This window comes from Chrysemys picta, chromosome 8 (assembly GCF_011386835.1).
Source record: "Chrysemys picta bellii isolate R12L10 chromosome 8, ASM1138683v2, whole genome shotgun sequence".
In the NCBI taxonomy this organism is placed as follows: Eukaryota; Metazoa; Chordata; order Testudines; family Emydidae; genus Chrysemys; species Chrysemys picta.
In genome coordinates, this window is record NC_088798.1 from 103,779,014 (window position 1) to 103,801,245 (window position 22,232).

General features: G+C 50.3%; 1 protein-coding gene across 4 annotated transcripts in view; it reads right to left on the minus strand.

Moving 5' to 3' along the window:
* FLT4 (fms related receptor tyrosine kinase 4) overlaps positions 1-22,232 on the minus strand; it is a 98,480-nt gene that overhangs the window by 52,689 nt on the left and 23,559 nt on the right. For all 4 annotated transcript variants that reach the window (XM_065556014.1, XM_065556015.1, XM_065556013.1 and 1 more), the window contains exons 2-3: positions 9,524-9,620; positions 681-955 (exon numbers count right to left, since the gene is read on the minus strand). In XM_065556014.1, the coding sequence (XP_065412086.1) occupies positions 681-955; positions 9,524-9,620 (372 nt within the window). The remainder of the gene's footprint in view (positions 1-680; positions 956-9,523; positions 9,621-22,232) is intronic.

A 22,232-nucleotide genomic window follows, 5' to 3' on the forward strand; every position in this document is an offset into this window, starting at 1 on the left:
CAGGCATACCAGTGCTCGCTTTAGTCAATTAGCATGGGTAACACTAATAGTGAAGACACGGTGGCTAGGTCTTCAGTACAGGATAGCCACCCCAGCACAAGCCCGCCGGGGCCCCGGGTATGTACTGGGGCAGTTGGCTCATGCTGAAGTCTGTGCTGCCACGTCTACACTACTACTGTTACCTGTGCTAGCTAGGTTAAAACTAGTGTGGGTATGCCTAGGAGTGTTACATTGGCGGTGCAGCTGTACCCTTAATGTGCCAGCGTGGGGTGCTGCCAGCCTACGCTGAAGAGGCCCTTGGGATTGACCTACCAGGAGCTCTGCAGAATAGAAGCGAGGTGCCCTGGCAGAGCTGTGCGAGAGGACTAGGAGAGGACTAGCAAGGGTACTTCAGGTCAGGACAGAGGTGAAGTGGTAGAACTGGGGAGTTTATACAGATTCCCATGTTGTTCGGTTCTAAACCGGTGCTTATCAGTCTCCTTTTAGAAGGCAGGTGACCCTTTCCCACACACACTGAATCGAACCACTCAGCCACTTCTGCTTGGGCAAGTCCTCCCCACCTGCTGCGATAGCTACTTCCCCTGAGGGGTTTTAAGGCTAGCATGTGGGCCAGCCCGTGAGCTCACGCAGTCCAGGTCTGGGTTACGGCAGGGGAAGCTGCACAGTCACTGGCTTCTTACCTCTCACGAACACGTAGATGCTGATCGCAGTGGTGCCCTCAATTTTGGCGCTGATGTACTTGTAGTAGCACCGGTAGTAGCCGGTGTCATTAGCCTGGGTCCCAGTCAGCACTAAGACCTTGCAGTAGGGCTTTGTGTCGGTGCCCTCGCAGTCCTCCTCCCTGATGGTCCGGCCGCCGCTGAGGTTCACCAATACCACGGTCTCGTTCTCCTTTTCGCCCTGGTCAGGGTCCACTAGGCCCCCAGGCCACGACCACTCCAGGGGGTGCTGCCCTCTTTACAGAAACAAAGGGAAAGGTTAGCCAGTGACCAGGAATGGCAGCACCTGGGGGGCTGTTCATCCTTACTCAGCCTGCCCTTCATTCGCATAGGAGTGTGGCTACTACCCTCACCTGCTAGGGCCATCTTTTTCCCCCTACTTCTCCTGTGCAGATTGGGAAAAGGGGGCCCCAGGCACCAGACCGCTGTCCCTGTTCTCCCCCAGGAGAGCCAAATAAGGTGTGCCCAGCCCATGTCTGCACATGCCTGGAAGTGCAGGCCATGAACGCCACTGGAGGAACCACCTCGCTCCTCGTGGGCAGGAAAGGGTGCAGTGCGATGGTGAAAGCATATAGCTCCATTAGCCCGGCCAGTGACACACAGGAAGGTGGATATATCCCACTGCCATGGGGTCACCTCCACGGGGAATTTCATGCTGTCAAATATCAGTTCACTTTCAATAGAGAGTCTATCCGTCCCTAGTTCCCATGACTTTATCTCACTGATACTGATTCCAGGGTGAGGATTAGCCCAGGAGCTAGAGAGAAAGAATCCATTTCTCCAGTATTTCCCATATAGACAACATTTAAGGGCTTGTCTACACTACCACGCGGGGTCGATCTAAGATATACAACTTCAGCTACGTGAATAGTGTAGCCGAAGTCGACGTACTTAGATCTACTTACCATGGTATCTTCACTGTGGTAAGTTGACGGCTGACGCTCTCCCATTGACTCCGCTTGTGCTTCTCATTCTGGTGGAGTACCGGAGTCGACGGGAGAGCGATCAATTTATAGACGCGATAAATTGACTCCCGCTGGATCGATCACTGCCTGCCAATCCGGCGGGTAGTGTTGACAAGCCCTTAGACATGACCTATTCTGTCCTTACCCCATGTGGGGCAGCAGCTGACTCAGGCTCTGATGTGATAAATGGAGTGGAGAGGAGAAATGAAAGAGGAATATGGTGTATTGGAAAGAAAAAGGAAGAAAGAAAATGAGGAGAGAGCAAAAGAGATCAAACAAAGGGAAAGCTACAAACTCAAACTGAACTTCCTTAAATCCAGCCGCTGGGTCTATTTCCCTCCTTTTCATACCAGCTGGGACTCCCTGCAGCCAATCACTCTGGCAGAAGCTCTCACCATGTGTTTTTATTCAAGCAGTCCCTCAATGCTAGTTCCTCTAACCTTTTCTATATGGGGCTGCCCAACGAGCGCCTTACAGGCCAGCTCTGATCGGGTTCACGTTTCTGCTGTTGTGGAGAGCTCTGACTGCAAATGTTCATCAAACCCAAGGAGGACACCAGAGTTTTGCTCTCTATCCTTCAAGGAAAAAGTGCCAGGGAACATGAAGAAAACTCCAGGCATGAAATACAAGTGCGTATTTATACACGGTCTAGGATTTATGGAGCCTGGGATATACACAGACACTCATCTGTGTGTAAAAAACCACCCCCCCAGCTTGACACAACAGCACTCTCTCATTAAAAATAACACTATTGTGTATTCTACGCTGAAGGTTTCGCTCTGCAAAATCAGACCCTGCCTCCGAGAGAGAGTGATTTCCACCAACAGCTGGATTCTTTAAGCAAGGAACTAGGAGGAGGAAGTTAGATAAAGATAAGAAAAGAAATTAGATAAAGAGCCCTCGGAGGGCACAATTCGATATCACCTGACACTAGCCCATGATAGGGTTCCTGTCCCATGGCATTGGAGATGCCTTGCCTTCCTCTTTGTATTTGTCTTTAGCAGAGGATTTCCCTTCCTGAAAGCTCTGTGCTGCAGAGACCTTGCTTGGCAGAGGAAGGCTGGAAGAAATTTATAGTTCCTCTAATTAGCCACAGAGGTCCCTGTTGAATGATGCAAGACCCCTCTCCTACCTCCACAGCGGTCCCGGTCCCTGACAATATAGGGAGCAAGAGAAGTCTCAGGAATTGTACAGATATTAAAATAGTTCATGCTAACAACTCTTTTGGAAGGGATGTTAAACCTCATGCTTCAGGGTGTAAGCCAATCTCTAACTATTAGAGACCAGGATGAGACCTAATGTGGGGGCAGATTATCCTACACCTGCCTACTGTAAGGTTCTTACACCTCCCTCTAAGTCCCTGGTGTTGGCCACTGTCAGAGACAGGCCACTGGGTTAGATGGCCCTTGGTTCTGGTCCAGTCTGGCAGTTCCTGTGTTCCTAGGTGTTTCATGGCATTGTGGCATGCTCATCAAAGGACCAAGTTGCTGGTTGTCTTCTCCACTAATCAGGATCCAGAATTAGATGCTTAATTAGTTACAAAGACTCTTGGTACTTTTTGCCCAGACTCGTTCCCGAGTCTAAGCCAAATGATACCTGTGCAGATGCAGGGGAAAAGCCCAAGCAGCAGGAGGTGCATGAGGAAGGGAGGCTGTTGTGGCCTGTGGCCCCAGGGATGCCCATGGGGGGACGGTGCAGCTTCCAAAGTGGGTGGTGCTGGGAAGAGAGAATGGCCAACGGAGCCAGGGACTGTGCTTATTTAACACATCCACTGAGCACCCTGTCCTGATGGATATACCGTGAAACTCTGACCAGTACTTATCACTTCCCTCCTCTGGGAATCCCCTCCTGGGGTTAGGAGGGATCAGGAGGTGGTGGGAGGTGAAATGTACATGATGCATTTAGCCCCATCTCTCTAACCGAAGGTGCAGACTTGGAGAATTCCAAGTCTCTTTGCTCTAAATGTCCATGGCTTTTGAAAAGGTTTTGTAGGCTTGTCACAGAGTCCTGGGCTCTGTTAAAAGGTGGCTCTGTTGTGAAAGGTGGCTCAGGGAGGCATTGTGGAGTTCCGTGTTCATTGTGCCTCATGAATGCACAAGTAGAACAATGTATGTTCTAAGCTGCCCGTCCTGCAAACTCAGCCTGGGCTGGGAGATCCGAGCTGGGTCCTTTCCTGCTCACATATCACCAATAACCAGAGCTTCAGGCTACATTGTGCCCTCAGTCATATCTGGGCATCCCCATTTTCTTCAAAATTTGCCCTCAATGGCACTTGTGTAACCCCCTTGTCTTCAGTGGGCTCGCACCGGAGTAACTGACGGGAACATTTCTGTTTACTTAATTCTGTTGATTCAGGAAATGGAATTGAAACCGCAATTCACTCAGTCTCACAGAGCTAACAGGAATAAAAATGTCCTTTAAAGGTATCTTTATCACTAAAATGAGCAGACCCGGCATACACAAAAGCACAGGTCCATCGAGCAAGAAGGGGCTATTTTTACAATGGGACCTGAGTAGAGTGTCACTTTAAGTCTCTGATGTAGCGTGAATCTAGTTTCACTAGGATAGAACAAGCCAGAGTTGGGGGAGACACTAGACTAACTTGACTCTTTTCCATAGGCTCTTATTTATATTTTAAAAATATATTTGGATTTTAAAATTGTTTCCATCCAATGCGTATACATAAAATCGATCGATTAATCAGACATCAAAACCAGAAACAAATTATAAACCCTCCTCACCTCCTATCCAGAGTCATACATATCATTCCCTACTGAGTCCACCTACTCCCTCTGCACTTAACTTGCTTTTCAAAAGCCTGGGAGACCAGACTCTAGCTGGACGGCAGTGCTTATTAACTAGATCTCAAGATTTTAAGGCAGACAGTATTATGGAGCCTCAAAACCTCTTGCATTTGTTCAGGAATTCTTGGGGCTGCATATGAAGCTTAGTAATTCTACAAGTCTCCAGAGTTTCTGCTTTCTGTTTGTTTACCAACTGGGATTTTCATATGTTGTCCAATCCATTGTTTTATTAACCATCAGGGCTAGCAGTAGTTGAGTGATGGATATTTATATAAACATATATCTGAGATGGGCCAATACAAACAGACATGTTGACAGGCCCATGGGTTGTTCTTAATCGAAGCACTCTTGCCTCAAACATTTCTGGTCCAAATTCCATGGTGATGTGTATGGGGGGGTGAGTTACATGTCGGTAAGTGGGTGTGAGTCTAAGTTAGTGTAATTTGTGTGTTAAGTGGGCTAGAAGGAGATGGAAGTTACACGAGCTTAGACTCACTTAGATTCACCCCTGAACCAGGCCGGCTGTGTTTGGAAGAGGTCCAAGTAATGGTTTCTGGGCATCTCAGCTATATTTCACCTTCACAGTTTTGTTTCACAACGGTCTTTGTCACACTGATCCAGCATTGGCCCCTCTGTCAGGTCCTTGACAGCATTCTGCTTCGCTGGGAGTTAGGAGACAGGCAGTGCTGGTGCCAGCTAACAACAGATACAGTACAGACTTCTCAACAGCTGTTTTCTTCATTAGCCAAAATACTTTCTGAAAGGATGCTCTTCAAGGGAGATGGAGAGGAACTGACAGCACTCTTCTTACCTGCCCTCTCTGTATCTCCCAAACACAGACTGATGGATACAGAGCAAAAATTGCAGAAGCTTTGTGGTCTAACCTGTTGAAGAGAGATCACCAAACTTCAGGTAGGACTTTTGGGGTCTGTCATGCTGAGCAGCGAATCAAAATGGGAGCAGTTCTGCTTCTTCCCAATGCCCCCATGAAAGCTTCCGTGCAGGACATAGGTTTCTCCTTCCATGCTTCCAGCACCGCAACAGTGCTCACGGACTTGTCATTGTGAGCCAGGAGGGGTCCAGGATCAAACTTCCTTTCTCCCAGAGCAATATTTGTGCACCCACAAGCATCCATTAAACAGCTGTATGCAGTTAATGACAATCCTCCACTCTCCTTTCTAAGGCCTGCTCTACACTTAAAAGTTTTACCAATATAACTATGGCAGTTAGGGATGTGATTTTATGTTCACCAAAACAGTTATACCAGTGATAGCCCTAGTGTGGATGCAGTTACCCTGGTATAATGGGGATTTATACTGGTACAGCTGTCCCTTTTCCTGTACATGAACAGCACAGTTGAGGCACTAACACTTTCTAGCCTAGACCAGGCCTGAATTTCAAAGCCACTTACGCTGACCCAGCACGCTGAGTGACTAAAACCTGCAGGTAGTGAGAGGTGTGATACCAATCTCTTTTTGCATTTCTTTCCTCCTGACGTTTCTGCTGCTGTGCAAGCAGCTCCCATGTGCTCTGCTCCAGTATTCAGGAAATGGAAAGGCACCGTCTCTTCGCTTCCCCTCTGGCAAGTGCGGCCAGGCCATGAACACTGAGATTCATCCCAATATTGTTTCCGCCATTCTTGGGACTTGAACTCATAAAAGTGCTGTATGTGTGGCCCTCACCCCTTTGTCCCTACTCCATCACATGCTCGGACTCAATTGCTCAGCTCCGGTGCTAGACACTCCAAGGGCCCAGAGCTGATGCACCTTTCCGGGAGCAGAAGAGTATTTTTTACATGGGGCCCGGCACTGTCTGTGCAAGGAAACAAAAGCCAGCTTGAGTGCAGTTCTCTGCCTAAACACTGCTTAGCAGCCTTGGACTACAGGGATGAGAGGCAGCTACAAAGGATGGTTCCCAGGAGTTACAACGTGGACAAACAAAAGCCAGCTCCACTTTGACTCCCAGCAGGAGGGTCACTGGATACTAATCTGAAAGGACATCATTTTAGTTCAACGATCTCCCCCTGCCCACCCTGGGACTCTCCCCCTTTTCTCTTCTCTGCCCCCGCACCTCTGTGGTCTGCACGCTGCATATTTTTGCTGCCATAACCCTTCAGCTCCCATTAATGTAAGCCATGTCTTTTCAGGGTGGTCCGGGGTCCAGAGGAGACTTGGAGACACAGCTGGGCATAATTAACGATGTATGAACCAATGAGGATTTGCTTTTCATTCCAATGAAGGAGCAGTTGGGGGTGAGGATGATAGGGTAACTGCCTTCTCAGCAGTCATCCCCTCGAGAGGTGATAGAAACACCAGCCCTAGAGCTCCACGGGAGGAGGGGGAGCATCTGAACCACGTCGAAGGTGCAGAGCGTGTCTGCAGCGTCTGTGGAGTGTCCCTGTAAAGTGATCATTCTCTGGGTACCATTCTCTGGGTAACGTAGGGCGCACACCCTACGCTGAGGGGAAGCAGGGCTTCAAGTGGGCAGAGTTTTCATGATCTTGTGGAAGGTGCAGGGATCCCTCCCTCTTAGTGCTGTTCGCAGGCCCACCAGATGATCTTTGGCTGGCCCTGTATTCTCCCGAACATCTGGGAGCTCAAGACAGAGTTGTTCCTTTTTTGCCTCTACCATTTCCACCCTGGCCCGCAGTTTGGATGTCTTCCGAGCGAGCATGAAAGATGAGCCGAAGTCAGCAGCAGGGAACGGGGGAAGCTGTAAGCTATTTGGGTAGCTTCTTCTGTTTCTCAGATGCTAACTGAGAGCCTGGGTCATTTCGCTTTGGCAAAGGAGGCTTTTCTGCGTAGAGTCCAGACTGGAAATCAGACTCTTTTCTGCTCCCCATGGTTTCCTTTCATGTAAATAGATACATAATAAGGGTATAACTAAAGATACAACGTTAGCATAACTGCTATTTCCTGTCCTGGAGGGGTGGAATTAAAGAGAAGGGCCTCACACAGCATATTAAACAGGCAAGTATATGCATACAGGACAGCCAGAGGCACTGACTGGCAGGGGGTATTTTTTATTTACCACCCATTTCTAGCCTGAATACATCCTCTTTGCTTTAGATCAACCAGCAACACAGGACTCTATGCATTTATCCATCACTTCCCTTGCCCTGTGTGGTGTAAGGATACCTGCACATCTGTACATCTGGCTTGAGACAGTTTCCTTCCATGGCTGAGCAAGACGGGTCAGGGCTGGTAACTAACCCCTCACATGTTGCTCAATGTCCCGTGCAGTGCACATCACAGAGGTAATGGAAAACTATACATATGGTTACGTGTGGGGTTCTGCCCTTGCGTGTGTTGCTGCAAATGGGGGCAAAAGGGTGTGGCTTCCTCAGTCTCATGCAAAAGAACAGGATGGGTGAAATCTGAGCTGGCAGCCAGCTTCCCTCCAGAGTGTCCAGGCCAGCAGAAGGAAGCCTTGCCATCAGCGGCCAGCGCTGACTCACAGAAGGTCAGGCATGCACGCTGCACCTGCTCAGAGGTGGAGCAACACGCACCCTGCAATATGTTAGATGCCAGGCAGGACCCTTCCTGCTCAGCCGTGGCAGGAAGTCTTCTCAAGCCAGATTTGCAGGCTGCAGCAGCTTTCCTAGTGTGCCGAATGATGCTGACATGACATCGCTAGGGAATGGAGGCGTATATAGTCAAAGAAAAGGCAGAGCACGGGCCCTGGGGGCACGAGCATGTTCCACGCTGCCTCTGCTGAAGCGCTCCAACCGCTGGCAGGCCCGTCCACTCCTGGGCCTCTGCTAAGAAGGGTTCCACTGAGGTGCGGTAGGTTTTGTGATGTGAAGACAGGTCCCCTAAACTGAGACCAATTACACTGTCTCTCTCCTTTACCTACCAAGGTCCAAATGAAGCCACGGGAGAGTGTGGCACCAACACTGCAAAGAGAACTGGGCAGGCAGATCCCTGCACCCGTGAGGAACTCCACTGACTTCATCTATATTTTCTAGTCTTCCGCTTGCTCCCCAGAACCAGGATAACAAATGACTTGCAAGGTAACAATGGTGCACAGTTACTAGGGGTGTTCAAGAAAAGGCTAGATAAACTTATGTCAAGATGAGTGGGTAAGCCTAACGTCCTTACGGAGGGGTTTGGAGTGGACGCGCCACTGTAATGCATATTACTGAGGGCTTTCAGTGGCACTGTGGGCTGCATGCCACCACTGGAGACATGCTCTCAAATCCTGGCATCGATCACTGTAAGTTGTTGGGGTGACACTATTGATTCAGCAGCAAAATCCAGTTTGAGCCAGCAAAGTCTCTCTCCCCACAGTTTTATTTTTCCTTAAGGGCTGCAGGGCGGTGTGTACAGCATAAATGGAAAAACACCCCAGCGTGGGGCAAACCAGCCCAGTCAGTGTAGAGCTCTGTCTTCTCAAAGGCATCCTCTCCTTCCAATTGCCAAGCTCCTCTTCTAGAGTTACCCATCCCTCCCTGAGAGCTTGTCGGTGGCCTTCCACCCCCAACAGCCTTGCCTTGCCCGTCTGTGTGAGGACTAAGCAAGACATTAAACCCCTGCTTGCCGGAAAAGAAGAAGGGACTCTGGATGCAGTCACAGTCATCGATGAGAGTGGCATTTTCCCCCCAGTCTCTATTTCTCCACAGCATGACTGGCACCCTTTGCTCCAGAGAGAAGCCAGAACTAGCCGGAACAGCAGGGAGAGTAATGCCAAAGAGGCTATCACACAGAAAAGGAAGAGGAGGATGGTAAAGAAAACACCTTATTCTAGAGCCAACAATGGAACCTGTGAGACCATGCAAGCAGCTCCCCATTCTTCTACTAGCTGCTTCCAGCTGGTCTTACATGTAATGGAGCAATGGAGGTTACCACCATCTCAAGGGATTCTTCTTCAACCAGGAATATCTGCCATAGACTTCTAACAAGCCATGTTAAACTGCCCGTTTCCAGCTGTCCTGAAGCTAGGGAGCTCCCCTGATGACCTCCTGTTGGACTTTTCTTTGAGCACTTAAGAGCTGGCTCAGGCAATCTACCCAAAGACATTTTTATTTGTCTCTTACCTGCAGGTAATAGTCAGTGTATCCTTGGAGTTTATGGTGTGTTCCTCCTCGGTAATGCTGAGAGTGGGTGGGGTCATAGAATAGCCTCTCACCAGATCTGGGGAGAGAAAGAAGAGAAGGAGCAATGTGGAAATGTGATAAATCTGGTCACTCCGCTGTGTGGTAGTTTGGTTTGGTCTCTAAAGCCAGTCTAAATAAATGCAGGAGGGTGACCAGGCCTGCTGAGGGAAAGACCCTGTAACAGAGCAGTGGGATTCTGTTGCCCCCAGTTAATTTACTGCTGACTCACTGGGGAAAGTGAGGTTCATTAGGCTCTAACCATAAGGGAGCAGTTCTCCAGCAAAGGGTCTGGTACAGATCCTGAGGGAAGGAAACACAGGAGCAGATGAGGCCTGGAGAGAGGACTATGGCTGGGTTGAAGGAAATCTAGGAACAGTCCATCTTCAAGAGCTGGTTGAGGCTGCGATTACATGAAGTATTGTTTTGGAATGATCCCTTTTAGTAATAAACCAGTAGTTTTGTCTGAAGTTGGGTGTGTACCCCATCTGCTTACAGACCCCCAATTTCAAAACGCAGAACTCTTGCATATGTACCAATGACGTGGGGAAAACCTTTCAACACAAGGCTCTCAAAAAGCAACAGCATCTTTTCACACTGACACTGAATGTTTTTCTAACCATGGACTCTCTTGGATAAGACTGAGACTGTCTGGGAGGATGTTGTACCTTTTGGGATTCGGGCAGAACCATTTCCATGGCTGGGGGTGTAGAATTCCATGAGATGAATTACGCACCCTTATGCGGAGAGAGTCATTGTTTGGATAGGTGAACATAATATAATTAATTTCTTCTTCAAGTCTTGTGTGGATCCCTCTTCTAGGGCACAAGCCACGCATCTGATACACATGTCCACCATAAGAGGGATCCACACTGAGAAATCATCTTGAAGAACAACAGTTACTGGAAGGTAAATAACCACGGATTTTCATTAACCCAGTGTGGCCAACTCTCCTGATTTTATCGTGAGCCTTGTGATATTTGATGCTTATCTTAAAGCCCCAGCTTCTGAAGGGATGTGATTAGGAAAGCCCCATGGCTTTCATTAAAAAAAAAAAAAAGGTTTCTAGCTCTCAAGATTGCAAAAGAAAGTTTAAAATGTGACCCAGGTGCATGCTAAAGGCGAAGGCGGCAAAGAAAAAGAACTAAAGAATGGATTATTAAAAGCCTCCTGGCTTTTAAACCACAAGTCAGGCCTCAAAAGTCATGAGACTGATCTTTGAACTCCTGGGGTTGGCAATCGTGTTAACATCCTGGCGGAGGGAGGGCAGCTAGGTTTTGCTCCTGGGCGGTGAGTTTGGTTTTCTGTTAGATAGCAAGGTGACTGAGGATATGGCAAAGGCTAAAGAAAGAAAGCGTCTGGTGAAATGACTGGCTCCCTCTGGGACTGAGCTACAATCTGGAAAAGCAAATGAGAAGCGGCTGTATGGCGACTGGGACAGGCTCCCGCAGTCAGCTGTGAGACGTGCAGAGTAACACCCACCTTGCGTGAATGGACCTCCAGTAACAGAGCTCTGCGCAGACAGCCTGGGTTTTTAATTGTTTTCCACTTCCTTCCCGCCTAGAAGTCATTCTGACTGGGGCCACGTGACTGGCTGTGTCTATGGAAACAGGGCTAGCGCTAGCAATCGCCCAGCTCTAGCTCTGATGGATGGACTGTTCTCCCAATCACTCTTTTCCTGTTCCTGTGACACGCGATGACTGGGATGGGGTCAGATTTTCCTGGGTTGGCTCTGTGATGAGATGACTGTACTTGTTCATAGCACAGAATCAGGTGATCGGAGTTAAATGAATTCGTGCCTTTGTCCACACTGCCCTTTAAGCACACACACGCGTCCACACTGCCCCCCACCCCGCTCGTTCAAATCCTTCCAAGAGTCTCACTTCTTCCACAAACCCGTAAGCAATGAGTCAACAACATTCGTCACTTACAAGGAAATAAGCGGATCCGAGTCAGCCACTCCTCTAGGCTTCCCAGTGGGTCTGGCCTGCTCTAAGTCTGCCTTGTTTGGACTGACAGCTCTTTGAGGAAGGCACTGCCTGATTTTTGTTCCCAGGGTCGTGCTGAGCACATTGTCAGCTCCCGGCAAATAATTAATTATAAAAAAATAGCTGGGAGGGGAACAAGCTATAAAGGATTTGAAGAGACAGTGGGAGGGGGTGAAGGACCTGCCAGAGATAGACAGGATGAGAAAAAGGCCCCGAGAGAATTGTGTGCACGAGCGGGACAGACAGACGGGGCGAGCATCTTTTCAAACAGGTCTCTGACCTTGCCCAGGCAACCTGACTGAAGTGTGCCAATGTGGGGGCCTCGCCTATGCAGTCTGAAACTCTGGCACAGGGTGCGAGTGAGCGAGTGAAAGAGGATAAGGCCATGTGTGGGTGAAAGAAGATGGCAGTGTGGGAGGGAGGGGAGACTGAGAAAGGGAAAGAGTGAGTGAGTGTGGAAGACAAGGAGAGAGAGGCATAGACAGAAGGGGTTAAGTGTCCCATCCACCCGAGGCCATCACTTAAACAACTGTTTGTTAAAAAAAAAAAAAAAAGACGACGCTAGAAAGAGACTTTGGACAACATACAAAAAAATGTGCCCCATGGTTGTGAAAATAAATGAAAGCATTTTTGATAAAATCCCTGAAAAATATAACAACATTTATTAAAAAAAAAAATTCAGCTCCTCTGCTACAAGCCTGGTCTGAATGCAAATCGGCCTTTCCTATTACTCCTGGACATGTCTATCCCTGGGTAGACCCTGCTCTCCACTTGGCCAGGGAGCACCGGGTCTGTCTGGAAGAGACTATTCACTGCCCTGCAGGACCTGCCCAGTGAATGGATCCTAGCACATGAATGGAGAAAACAAACCAAGCTCTACAGGTGCCATTCCATTGTGGCCCACCCATGAAATAAAACACCCGTTAGACACGGGGTGCTATGATTTACCCTCCAAGAAGTTTCCGCTTTTTGTCTGTTTGGGGGCATTTTCCCGTCCTCTCAGAGTGAACGCAGTGGGGTAGCAGCTCTGCAGTGCGCCAGGTATGGCGCGGGTGCGAGGATCTGACCCTACAAACAATGCGCTCCCAGGAGGAGTCCCAGTGGAGTCAGTGGGCATCTGGGAGTGAGCAATGTCAGTGGGGCTCGCGCTAGCTTTACAAATAGCTGGGTAGATATTACTTTGACCCACCCCACCCCCAGGCCAAGCTCCTGCCTGAGCCGCAGTGTCTACACAGCTGTTTTCAGAGCGCTAGCATGAGCCCCGCTGGGACAAGGCAGTGGGCTTCAGGCCGGGAGAGTTGCTCCCAGATGCAGTGTATGCCTGCCTGATGGGACGACTCACATGCTCGAAGATAAGCACATGGGTAAGTATCTGCATGGTCAGAGCCTAAGCTTCTCCTATGCACCTCCATCACTGTACCTCGGGCTCAACCCACAGCACCGCCTGAACATCCCCCCCAGCTCTACCATGTCCAGACCTTTAGACCCTTCTGATACTCCTCCCCTTGGTCCCAGCACTGCTCCGAGAATGCAGATCAATCCAGACTTACAATCCCTTTGTTAGTCCAGTTCTGGGTGCCCACACAGCTATGCAATGCTCCCCAGTCCTGCATGGACTCCTGGCTGGTCCAGGCCTCCCCATAGCAGAGATCCACTAAGATCTAGGCTGAGATCACCAAACTCATTTCTACATCTGGCTGGAGTTTTTGTGTCAACAGAAATGTTCATAGAAATCTTTCATTTGGGACATTTTTTCCCCCAGTTTTTTAGATGAAAAACCAGACACCAGCAACTGAAATGGTCAGAGCTTTGCTAAAAAAATATTCAATTGCAGGTTTTCAAAACTGAAAATTGTTACCGAAAATGGTTTTCAACAACTAAAAATGCTTTGGGCTTTGGTTACAGTTTTTCATTGAAAACACAAAACAGAACAAAACAAATAAGTTTGAAAAAAATATTTTTTAAAAAATTCCCTGCAAAATATAAAAGGCATTTTTTGACTGGTTCCACCCAGTTTGTTTGTGACCGGGGCAATGTATCAACCCAGTTCTTTGGAGTAGAAAGGTGAGTGCATTCATCCACTTGACCAGCTTGAAGCTCCAGTGTCAGCATCAGGAGGTAGGCGTGTTAGTTAGGGTTACCATTCGTCCGGATTTACCCGGACATGTCCTCCTTTTCGTGCTAAAAATAGCGTCCGGGGGGAATTTGTAAAGCACTCACAATGTCCGGGATTTCCCCCCTCCCGCGGCAGAGCAGAGCGACTGGCTGGGAGGGCTGCAGGGAAGTCCCGGGCTGGACTCCGGAGCAGCTTCCTCCTCCCTGCATTCTGAGCCGGCCGGCAGCTCCTCCTCCTGCAGCCCGGTCCGGCAGCACTGTGCAGGGCCAGGGACCGGGTTTTGTTGTGCAGGGCCAGGGACCGGGTTTTGTTGTGCTGGGGAGCGCAGCCACGTGTCCGGCTCGCACAGAGCCCAACACCCTGTTCTGAGCAGCAGGGTAAGGGGGGGCAGGAGAAGGGACAGGTAGGTTCTGGAGGGGGCAGTCAAGAAACGGGGGGGGGGGGGCTTTTTGGGGGGAGTGGAGAAAGTTTTGGGCAGTCAGGATACAGTCCTGGGGGGCAGTTGGGGGGGGTCTTAGGAGGGGGCAGTTAGGGGACAAGGAACAGGGAGTCTTAGGTAGGGGGTGGGGTTCTGGAGGGCAGTTAGGAGCAGGGGTCCCAGGAGGGGGCAGTCAGGGGACAAGGAGCGGGGGGGGGCTGAGAGTTCTGGGGGGGAGCTGTCAGGGGGCAGGAGTGGGGAGAGGGATCGGAGCAGTCAGGGGACAGGGAGCAGAGGGGTTTAGATGGGTTGGGAGTTCTGGGGGGGCTATCAGGGGGCAGGAGTGCGGAGAGGGATCGGAGCAGTCAGGGGACAGGGAGCAGAGGGGTTTAGATGGGTTGGGAGTTCTGGGGGGGGCTGTCAGGGGGTGGGGAGTGGTTGGATGGGGCGTGGGAGTCCCAGGGGTCTGTCTGGGGGTGGGGGTGTGGATAAGGGTTGGGGCAGTCAGGGGACAAGAGGCAGGGAGGCTTAGATAGGGAGTGGAGTCCTGGGGGGCAGTTAGGGGCAGGGGTCCCAGGAGGGGGCAGTCAGGGGACAAGGAACGGGGGGAGGGTTGGGAGTTCTGGGGGGGGGCGGGAAGTGGGAGGGGCAGGGGCGGGGCTAGGGCGGGGCTCCTCCCGTCCTCTTTTTTGCTTGCTGAAATATGGTAACCCTAGTGTTAGTCTGTAGCCACAAAAACAACAAGGAGTCCGGGGTGGCACCTTAAAGACTAACAGATTTATTTGGACATAAGCTTTCGTTGGTAAAAAAAACCTCACTTCTTCAGATGCATGGAGTGAAAATTACAGATGCAGGCATTATATAATGACACGTGTCATTATATAATGCCTGCAACTGTAATTTTCACTCCATGCATCTGAAGAAGTGAGATGTCAGCAGTGGCCTGAAAATAAATCAGTTCCCTTATCTGGTGAGTTTAACTGACAGCAAATTAAATAATCCTAATAATTAATTAGCTAGGAAAGATTCGGAAACTGATTTGCAGGTCCCAGCTCCCTGCTTTTACTGGGGAAATGTTGAGGAAGGCTTCAACTGCAATACAGTTCTGTCTCTGCAAGGGCCTGGTTTTCAGAGGCACTGAGCACCGAAGCCCCAGCTGGAGTCAGGGGGAGCTGTGGGGCTCACTGCCATTAACAATCAGCTGTGAGTTGCTAAGACTTTCACCCCTCTCCACCCCTTGCATTTATGGCTATATGTATTATTATGATGTATATTATGGTAGTGCCTAGAGGCTCAAGTACAGTAGGTGCTGTACATAAATGTCGTGAGAGAAAGCCCCTGCCCCAAATTGCTCACAAACTACATAGACAAGACAGACAAACGGGGGGGGGGGGGGGGGGGGAGGGAACATCAGAGGCACAGAGGTGAAGTGACTTGCCCAAGGATGCACAGCAGGTGAGTGGCGGAGCCAGGAATAGACCCAAGGACTCCTGACTCCACCAAGTCCCACGTCCATGCTGCCTCCCTAGGAAAAGTCAGGCGTGTTAGCAGCAGCTGATTGAGACTGGTGCTCTGGGTTGTTTCCCTACGGGGGAGGTGCAGTCAGCTTGGGTACCTCCAGGAGGCTCAAGGCAGAGCACCTCCTCCAACGTAGACCCAGGTGAAGACCCAATGGAGCACCCACAGCCACAAAACCAAAACCCTCGCTCCCTTTATGTACAACTTTATGACCTGTTAGAAAACAGCACCGGGGGGCGGAGGGAAGGCTGGGGAAGAAAGAAAAAGTACAAGCTGTGCAGGTTTGGGTTCTGGGATTCCTGCAGATGCATCCTGTCCATGGCTGTCCACAAGTACAACAGGAAAAGGAACAAATGCTCCATCAAAATGCGCCGTGGCCTGAGCTCATCGCAGTGAGCAAGGGACAGCGGTGTGACTGACCAGCCGGCATAGATCCGGCCCTCCCATCAATCCATCCCACCTCGCTCAGCCCCCTTTATCTTCCCCATAGCTCCCAACCTTTCATAACAGCAAGTGGGAGTTTCCCAGGCTCCCTGATCCCTAGATGCAGCTTCTTGAATTGAACTAGAAAAGCACCTGTGACCCTTAGGCCCCGAGCTGTGATTCAGCAATTGGGAAGCATGGGGGCTGGAGTTAAGTAAGTAGCTTAGGTAACTAGGCGGATTCATGGGCAGGAGGATACATGTCACCGGTGGTCTCTGATGGGGTACTGACCTCCAAGACTTCAGCGCAGGCATCCGACACTCTACAGTTTGAATCAGAACTGCTCCCCATGCCGTCCCCCGGCCCCATCCTGCTCCTTCACCAACGCCCCCCCCAACACATTCTGCATGGATCCCTTGCCTGCACTGATGTGGCAGAGTTTCCCGAGGTAATGCACCCTGTGCTGGAATTCTCCCCAGTGCTCGCACACCACAACCTGACTCTCTTGACAGTTGATCTTGGCACGGGGTTTTGCTATTAAACGTCAGCTGACTGACATACAGATGGTTCATGTCCCTGGCAAATCCCAGAGTGTGAGGGAGATGTCTCATGCGAATACAATGCTCCCTCATCTCCCAGGAGAGTCTCCACATTATCACTCAGCCACTTCATCTCACGGGGGGAGCCCAAGGGAACCCAACTCTCACATGTACAGTGAAGTGCAATTTTTGTGCACGTCTGTGTGCAGTGAAAGGGGGCGATATCTGAAATCACACACACACTTCAGTGGAGAAGGAATTAATGTAATTAAAAAGGCATGCGGCAGCCCCAGCCATCTTTGTTTTTTCAAGATGATTTCCAAGTGAGTTGGCAGCAGGACATTAAAATAAACAGTGCTGGATTGATGGGACATAGAGAGAGGAAGCAGGATTCCACAGCCACTCACACCTTGTCTATTTCGGGAAAAGTGCGTTTCCCATCGGTTTTCCTATCCTTGATCTTTCAGCACACGGCTCTTAAAGGGGCAGGCTGCAGACCAACGACCTTATCCTTACTGGATTTATTGTCTGTGATTCCTTAATCTCCTTGAAACCCCCCTCTTCTGCTTTCTGAAATCACTATCCCAATGTGGAACTCTCTCAGAATAAGGGCAAGTCTCTGACATGGAATGGCTGGTCCTCCCTCTCTGCCACCCACCCTCTCTGCCACCTGACCCTTCTGTCCCACTGTTGGACTCACAAGGTGGTTGAGGGGGTATCTTTTATTGGGCCGACTTCTATTGGTGAGAAAGAGGAGCTTCCGAGCTTGTCTGACTGTTGGACTGCCAGGGAAGGAAGGCTAATCTCCCTAAATCAGTTGCCAACCAATGGTGTATATGCTAGAGCCTCCAACCAACTCTTGCTCCACTTCTCCAGCGTTCAGTCTTTTGTCCCACCAGGTAATAATTCCGTGGTATTAGATTAAAGCAAAGACGAGGCGGGTGCTGGAAGCACATTCAGACGGCACATTCCCTTCTCCCTTGAATGATTTTACACCAACCAGGCTGACTTCAATGGAGTTACTCCTGATTTACACCAGCATCTGAGAGAGGACAGTTAGGCCCAGTGTGTGTGAATTCATTCTCGGCCCTTTCCTATTGCCGCTGGACCATCAGCGAGGACTTGGGGGCTGGCCTGACGTGCTGTGGAGTTCTGCAGCCACGGTCAGACACGGAGTAACACAGAGCCTTTGCCTGGGCCGGGGAAAGCTGAGCCGTTCAGGGTGCTGTTGTGAGTGTGCTGCGGTCAGTGCCATTCAGAAAGGTGAGTGCCTGTGAGCTCCCATCCCGCTCAGGCCAGCAGGAAGCCCTGTTGGGATCCTCTCTAAGCCCTCTCAAGCCACTTCAGCACTTCTCCGTTTCCCTTTCCCTCCCTCTCGGAGGAGTCCGACCTGTTGATTAACACAGTTCCTCTCTGGAGAAGGATTTAGTTCACACTCTGTCCCTCTTGCTGACTTCCTTTCCTGTCCAATGCCGGACTGAAACACACCGGCTGCAGTCACCCCTAAGTATCGTGCAGCCCCAGCCGGGCCCCACGACTGAGATATCCCCTCGTGCCGCAAAGCCGCTTAATAAATGGACTTTTCAAAGGCTGTTTGTTTTATCTCCAGTGGCCCCAGTAAGTATTTCCAGAGTTGGAGCCGCAAGCATTTAGCAAAGGTTCATTAACCCTAGGCCCATTGCTCTCTATTCCCACCCCCATCCTAGTGCCACAGACTCTCTCCCCTTCTCCTCTCCCCTTCTCCCTGGCCGTCCCCGTCTGAGCCCACATATAGTCTTCCTCTCAGCTCCTCTTCCCACTCTTGTCCTCCATATCCTCTCTCCCTTCCTTGACCATCTTCCTGTTTCATGGCTCACCTCCACACCGCCCATGTTCTAAACCGCCCCTGGATTGGAAACTCACTTGGCTCGTCACTGGGGCTGTAGCTAGTCTACACTGGGGGAGCCGCATTGGGCTAATTGGCCCTTCTTGTCTCCCTGCTCAGACAGGGCCGTCTGACCTCTGAGGGGACAACGCAGAGCAGTACTGGTAAAGGTGACCCGCAAAAGCTGCAAGAGAGAGTGCGTTTCAAATCCGAGTGGCTCCTCGCTGGGGAGAGGAGCAGGGAACCAAGTTGAGCAAGAGGAATGAAATCAACCTATTTTGTTCTAACAAGGGAATTGACATTTCCCTCCCCAAGCCCCCCTCTCTGCCTTGTTTGCCTTCAAGTTGAGCTCTGAGCAATTCCAGATATTAGCCGAGAAGCTGGCAGCCAAATGAATGTCTAGACGGCCTTTTGGGTGAGTTCCTTGTGTCAACAACAGCAGAGGTTACTGCTGATGGGGGATGTCAGCACCAGAAATGTCAGGACAAGGCCATAGATTTCCACTCCCCTTTCCCCCACCTGCCCCATGGCTGGGGGCACATTGGACAGTGTGGTCCTTCACTTCCCTGATACAGCTCTGAACCTGAGGTTCATCACCAGCCTGGCACACACTTAATTGTTACACAGGCAAAGCTAAAAAGAAACATAACGTGCCTCCTTCTCCCCCACCCAGCAAAGGGACACATCCTGACACACTCATCTTATTCAGGCAAAACTGCCCGTCAATGGGAGTTCGTAACAACCAAGGAAAGGCCTCAGGCTTTGGACCACTAAGTTTATGAAGGGCATCTCCACCCAGGCAAACATCTGGTAACCAGTTCCCACATCACAGTTCAGAGCTCCTGCCCCAACAGTTTACAGTCCTCTCCCATGTGGTCTTATACAAGATGGCGCAGTATAGTGGGCTGAGCAGGGCACCGTGTGTCAGGAGGATCCCTTGGGTTCTAAGCCTAGCTCTGACCCGGAGTCGTCACGTGGGTGTCACTCAACTCCTCAGCAGCTTGGCTTTCCTGTCTGTAAATGCCAACACGGACCTGCCTTGTGGGTGCTGAGAGGAGTCACTATGCAATGTCTGTAAAGAGCTGTGAAGATTTCAAGCACTCTAAGTGTTAACTCCACTCTCAGCTACAGTGTGCAAATTGGGAGAAACTTGACAGTAGAGGTCGGTGTACCTGGGATCAGATTGTGGCCTTACATCCTGGAGAGCCTTCTGAAGCCAAGGAGGATTGGACCGAGTGACATACTCTTCAGAATCCACCAAGACCATTCCAAAGCTGATCTGAGGTGCAGAACAAAGTGAAGCACTCCCTACCCAGGGGGCTGAACGTATGACATCTACAATGAACCTAGCCTCCTGCAATCAGAAACTGGAGCTGGGAATCCAGATCGTCTCTCTTCAGCAGTACCACAGAGCCACCAGGACAGCACGACATGGCGTCTCCTTTAAAGTGTCTTCAGTTTCCTTTGGCTTTTGTGTCATGAATTTGTGAGCCTGAACTCCTGGCTGGTGGGAGCTTTTGCATTTCAGAGGCAGTCTGTGCTCCCTGAACTTCTCCAGACTACTCCCTTATCGATCTCCCTTCGTGTTGAGTCTACTGAGCCCTAGCAGGCTCCCATTCCACTTGCTGGGGAGTGGTAATTCCTGCTCCTTTCCCCCAACATTTTTATAAGAATAATATCTGCAGCTGTGAGATACTTTCGTTTTTTAATCTGTTTGCAAGCCCCAGGAGAAAGACCCTTCACTTCATCCCTTCCTGGGTTCCCTGGAGTTGGGAAAAATGACAGAACTGCCTTTTGTGTGTTTGCACCTTAGAAATTTATCTTCTTGTCCCGAACTACTCCTGACGCCTTGCAAAGTGAAATGGACTCTCCAGACAGCAAGGACCCTAGATGTAAAAGGAGCTCCGTCCCAAGAAAATACTAGGAAGGAATCCTTCTCTGTTTCTCAGCTTTGTTTTTCACGGCAGAGAGAAGCAGGTGAGGGGCACTTGCAGGAGCGCCGCCAACTTTTCTGCCGCCCTAGGCGGCGGAAGGTCCTGCCCCGAAATGCCGCCCCACAGAGGCTGCAGAAGGTCCCGCCGCCGAAATACCGCCGCGGTCGCCGCCCCCCAAATTGTAGCGCCTAGGCGACCGCCTAGGTTGCCTAATGGGTTGTGCCAGCCCTGGGCACTTGCTACCTATCCAAACCACATGAGACATATGTAGCAGAGACAGGATGGCTGGGATCATGAAAGCTTATTTAGTCCAGATGGGAGGGAACTGTATGTATTGTTTGATGGTTATTTGGTGGCTCAGATGAAATGGGTTGGTGGTCAAGTTCTATTGGACTAGTTCCTAGGAGACAGAGCACAAGAACCACTATCAATGAAAACAACTGACACCCTCCGTGGTGTAATCAGCAGAAAGGCCAAGGACTAGACAGGGTGTGGAGACAGAAGACTTCCCAGTCTGGGCTGTCAGAACTAGCACCTTTCCCCAGCATTAAATCCACTTAACTCTGTATTTCTGGAACCTGATTCCCCATTGCCCTGCACCTTGTGCAGTAATTTACACCAGTGCAAAGCAGGTGCAAATCATTACCATTCTGAACGTGTAGCATTTTAGACCCACTTTGCACTGGTATCAACAATTGCACAAGAACAACAGGGAATCTGGCCCCTGGTGTCTTTATCCACCTTGCATAAGCATAGTGACTGGCCCCATTTCCCACCTACTGGGAGTGGAGTTCCCAGAAAAGAATGACTCTTCCTCTCTTCTCCAGGATAACTGTATAGAGTCACACGTGAAAAACAAAGTATGGTTGTCACATATTGAACCGGGGAGCTGGCAGGTCTACAAGGGGAATTTGAGTGCACAGCTGTCACCTCCTCCTCCTCATGGTCACGCATGTCAGGAGAGAGGATGAGGAAGGAGCGAGGAAGGCTCGTTTGCGGAGGAGTGAGATATCACAGAAGGCTGAAAAATGAATAAAGCTGCTCTCGCAGCTCTAGCCACAGCTGGGATAAACCACCACAAAGAGGCCCCAGGTGATTTCTCTCCAGCCTGTCAGCTGGGATGACCAATCCCAAAGGCTGGGTGGAATTCACTCTGGGAGAATGGAACAGTCTCTTACCACCAGCCTGTGCCAGGCTAGGCACAAGAGCAGTGATAAGATGAGTCACGGCTCAATGCTGGGTTTGAATAGCTCTGATCCTCTTTCTTTTTAAAGGGTCCCTGCAGGCAGGAGAGGGGCTAGGACACTGCCACCTTACAAATAATAAAGAAGAAGAAAGCAGGAAATGCCCAAAAGCAGCGTGTTCACACGAGGGACAAGGAACTGGGTCCCTTTCTTGTGCTTCTCTTAAGGGGCTAATTAGAGCTGATTCCAACGTGCTCTCCCCTGTTCCACAAGAAGTTACAGTAGAACCTCAAAGTTCCGCACACCAGAGTTACAGACTGACTGGTCAACCAGACACCATGTGAAACCGGGAGTAACCTATCGGGCAGCAGCAGAGACAAAACAAACGAACAAAAAAGCATCAAATACTGTACTGTGCCTGTATTGCATCTTAAAGGCACATCTGGGCTGCCTGTTCTCTCCTTCCTCCCCCCATGCCCACTGCCTGCAAACTCATGCAGGGGCTGAGTAGGGTGCTCCGCTGCTGCTGAAACCTAGCCTGGATTCTCAGTTGGTGGATCTGGACCCAGAATTGTGCTTTGTTCGTAACTCTGAACATTTCAGAGTTCAGGACACTCTCCATTCGAGGTGTCCGTAACGCGGAGGGTCTCTATAATCACTGCAGTGAG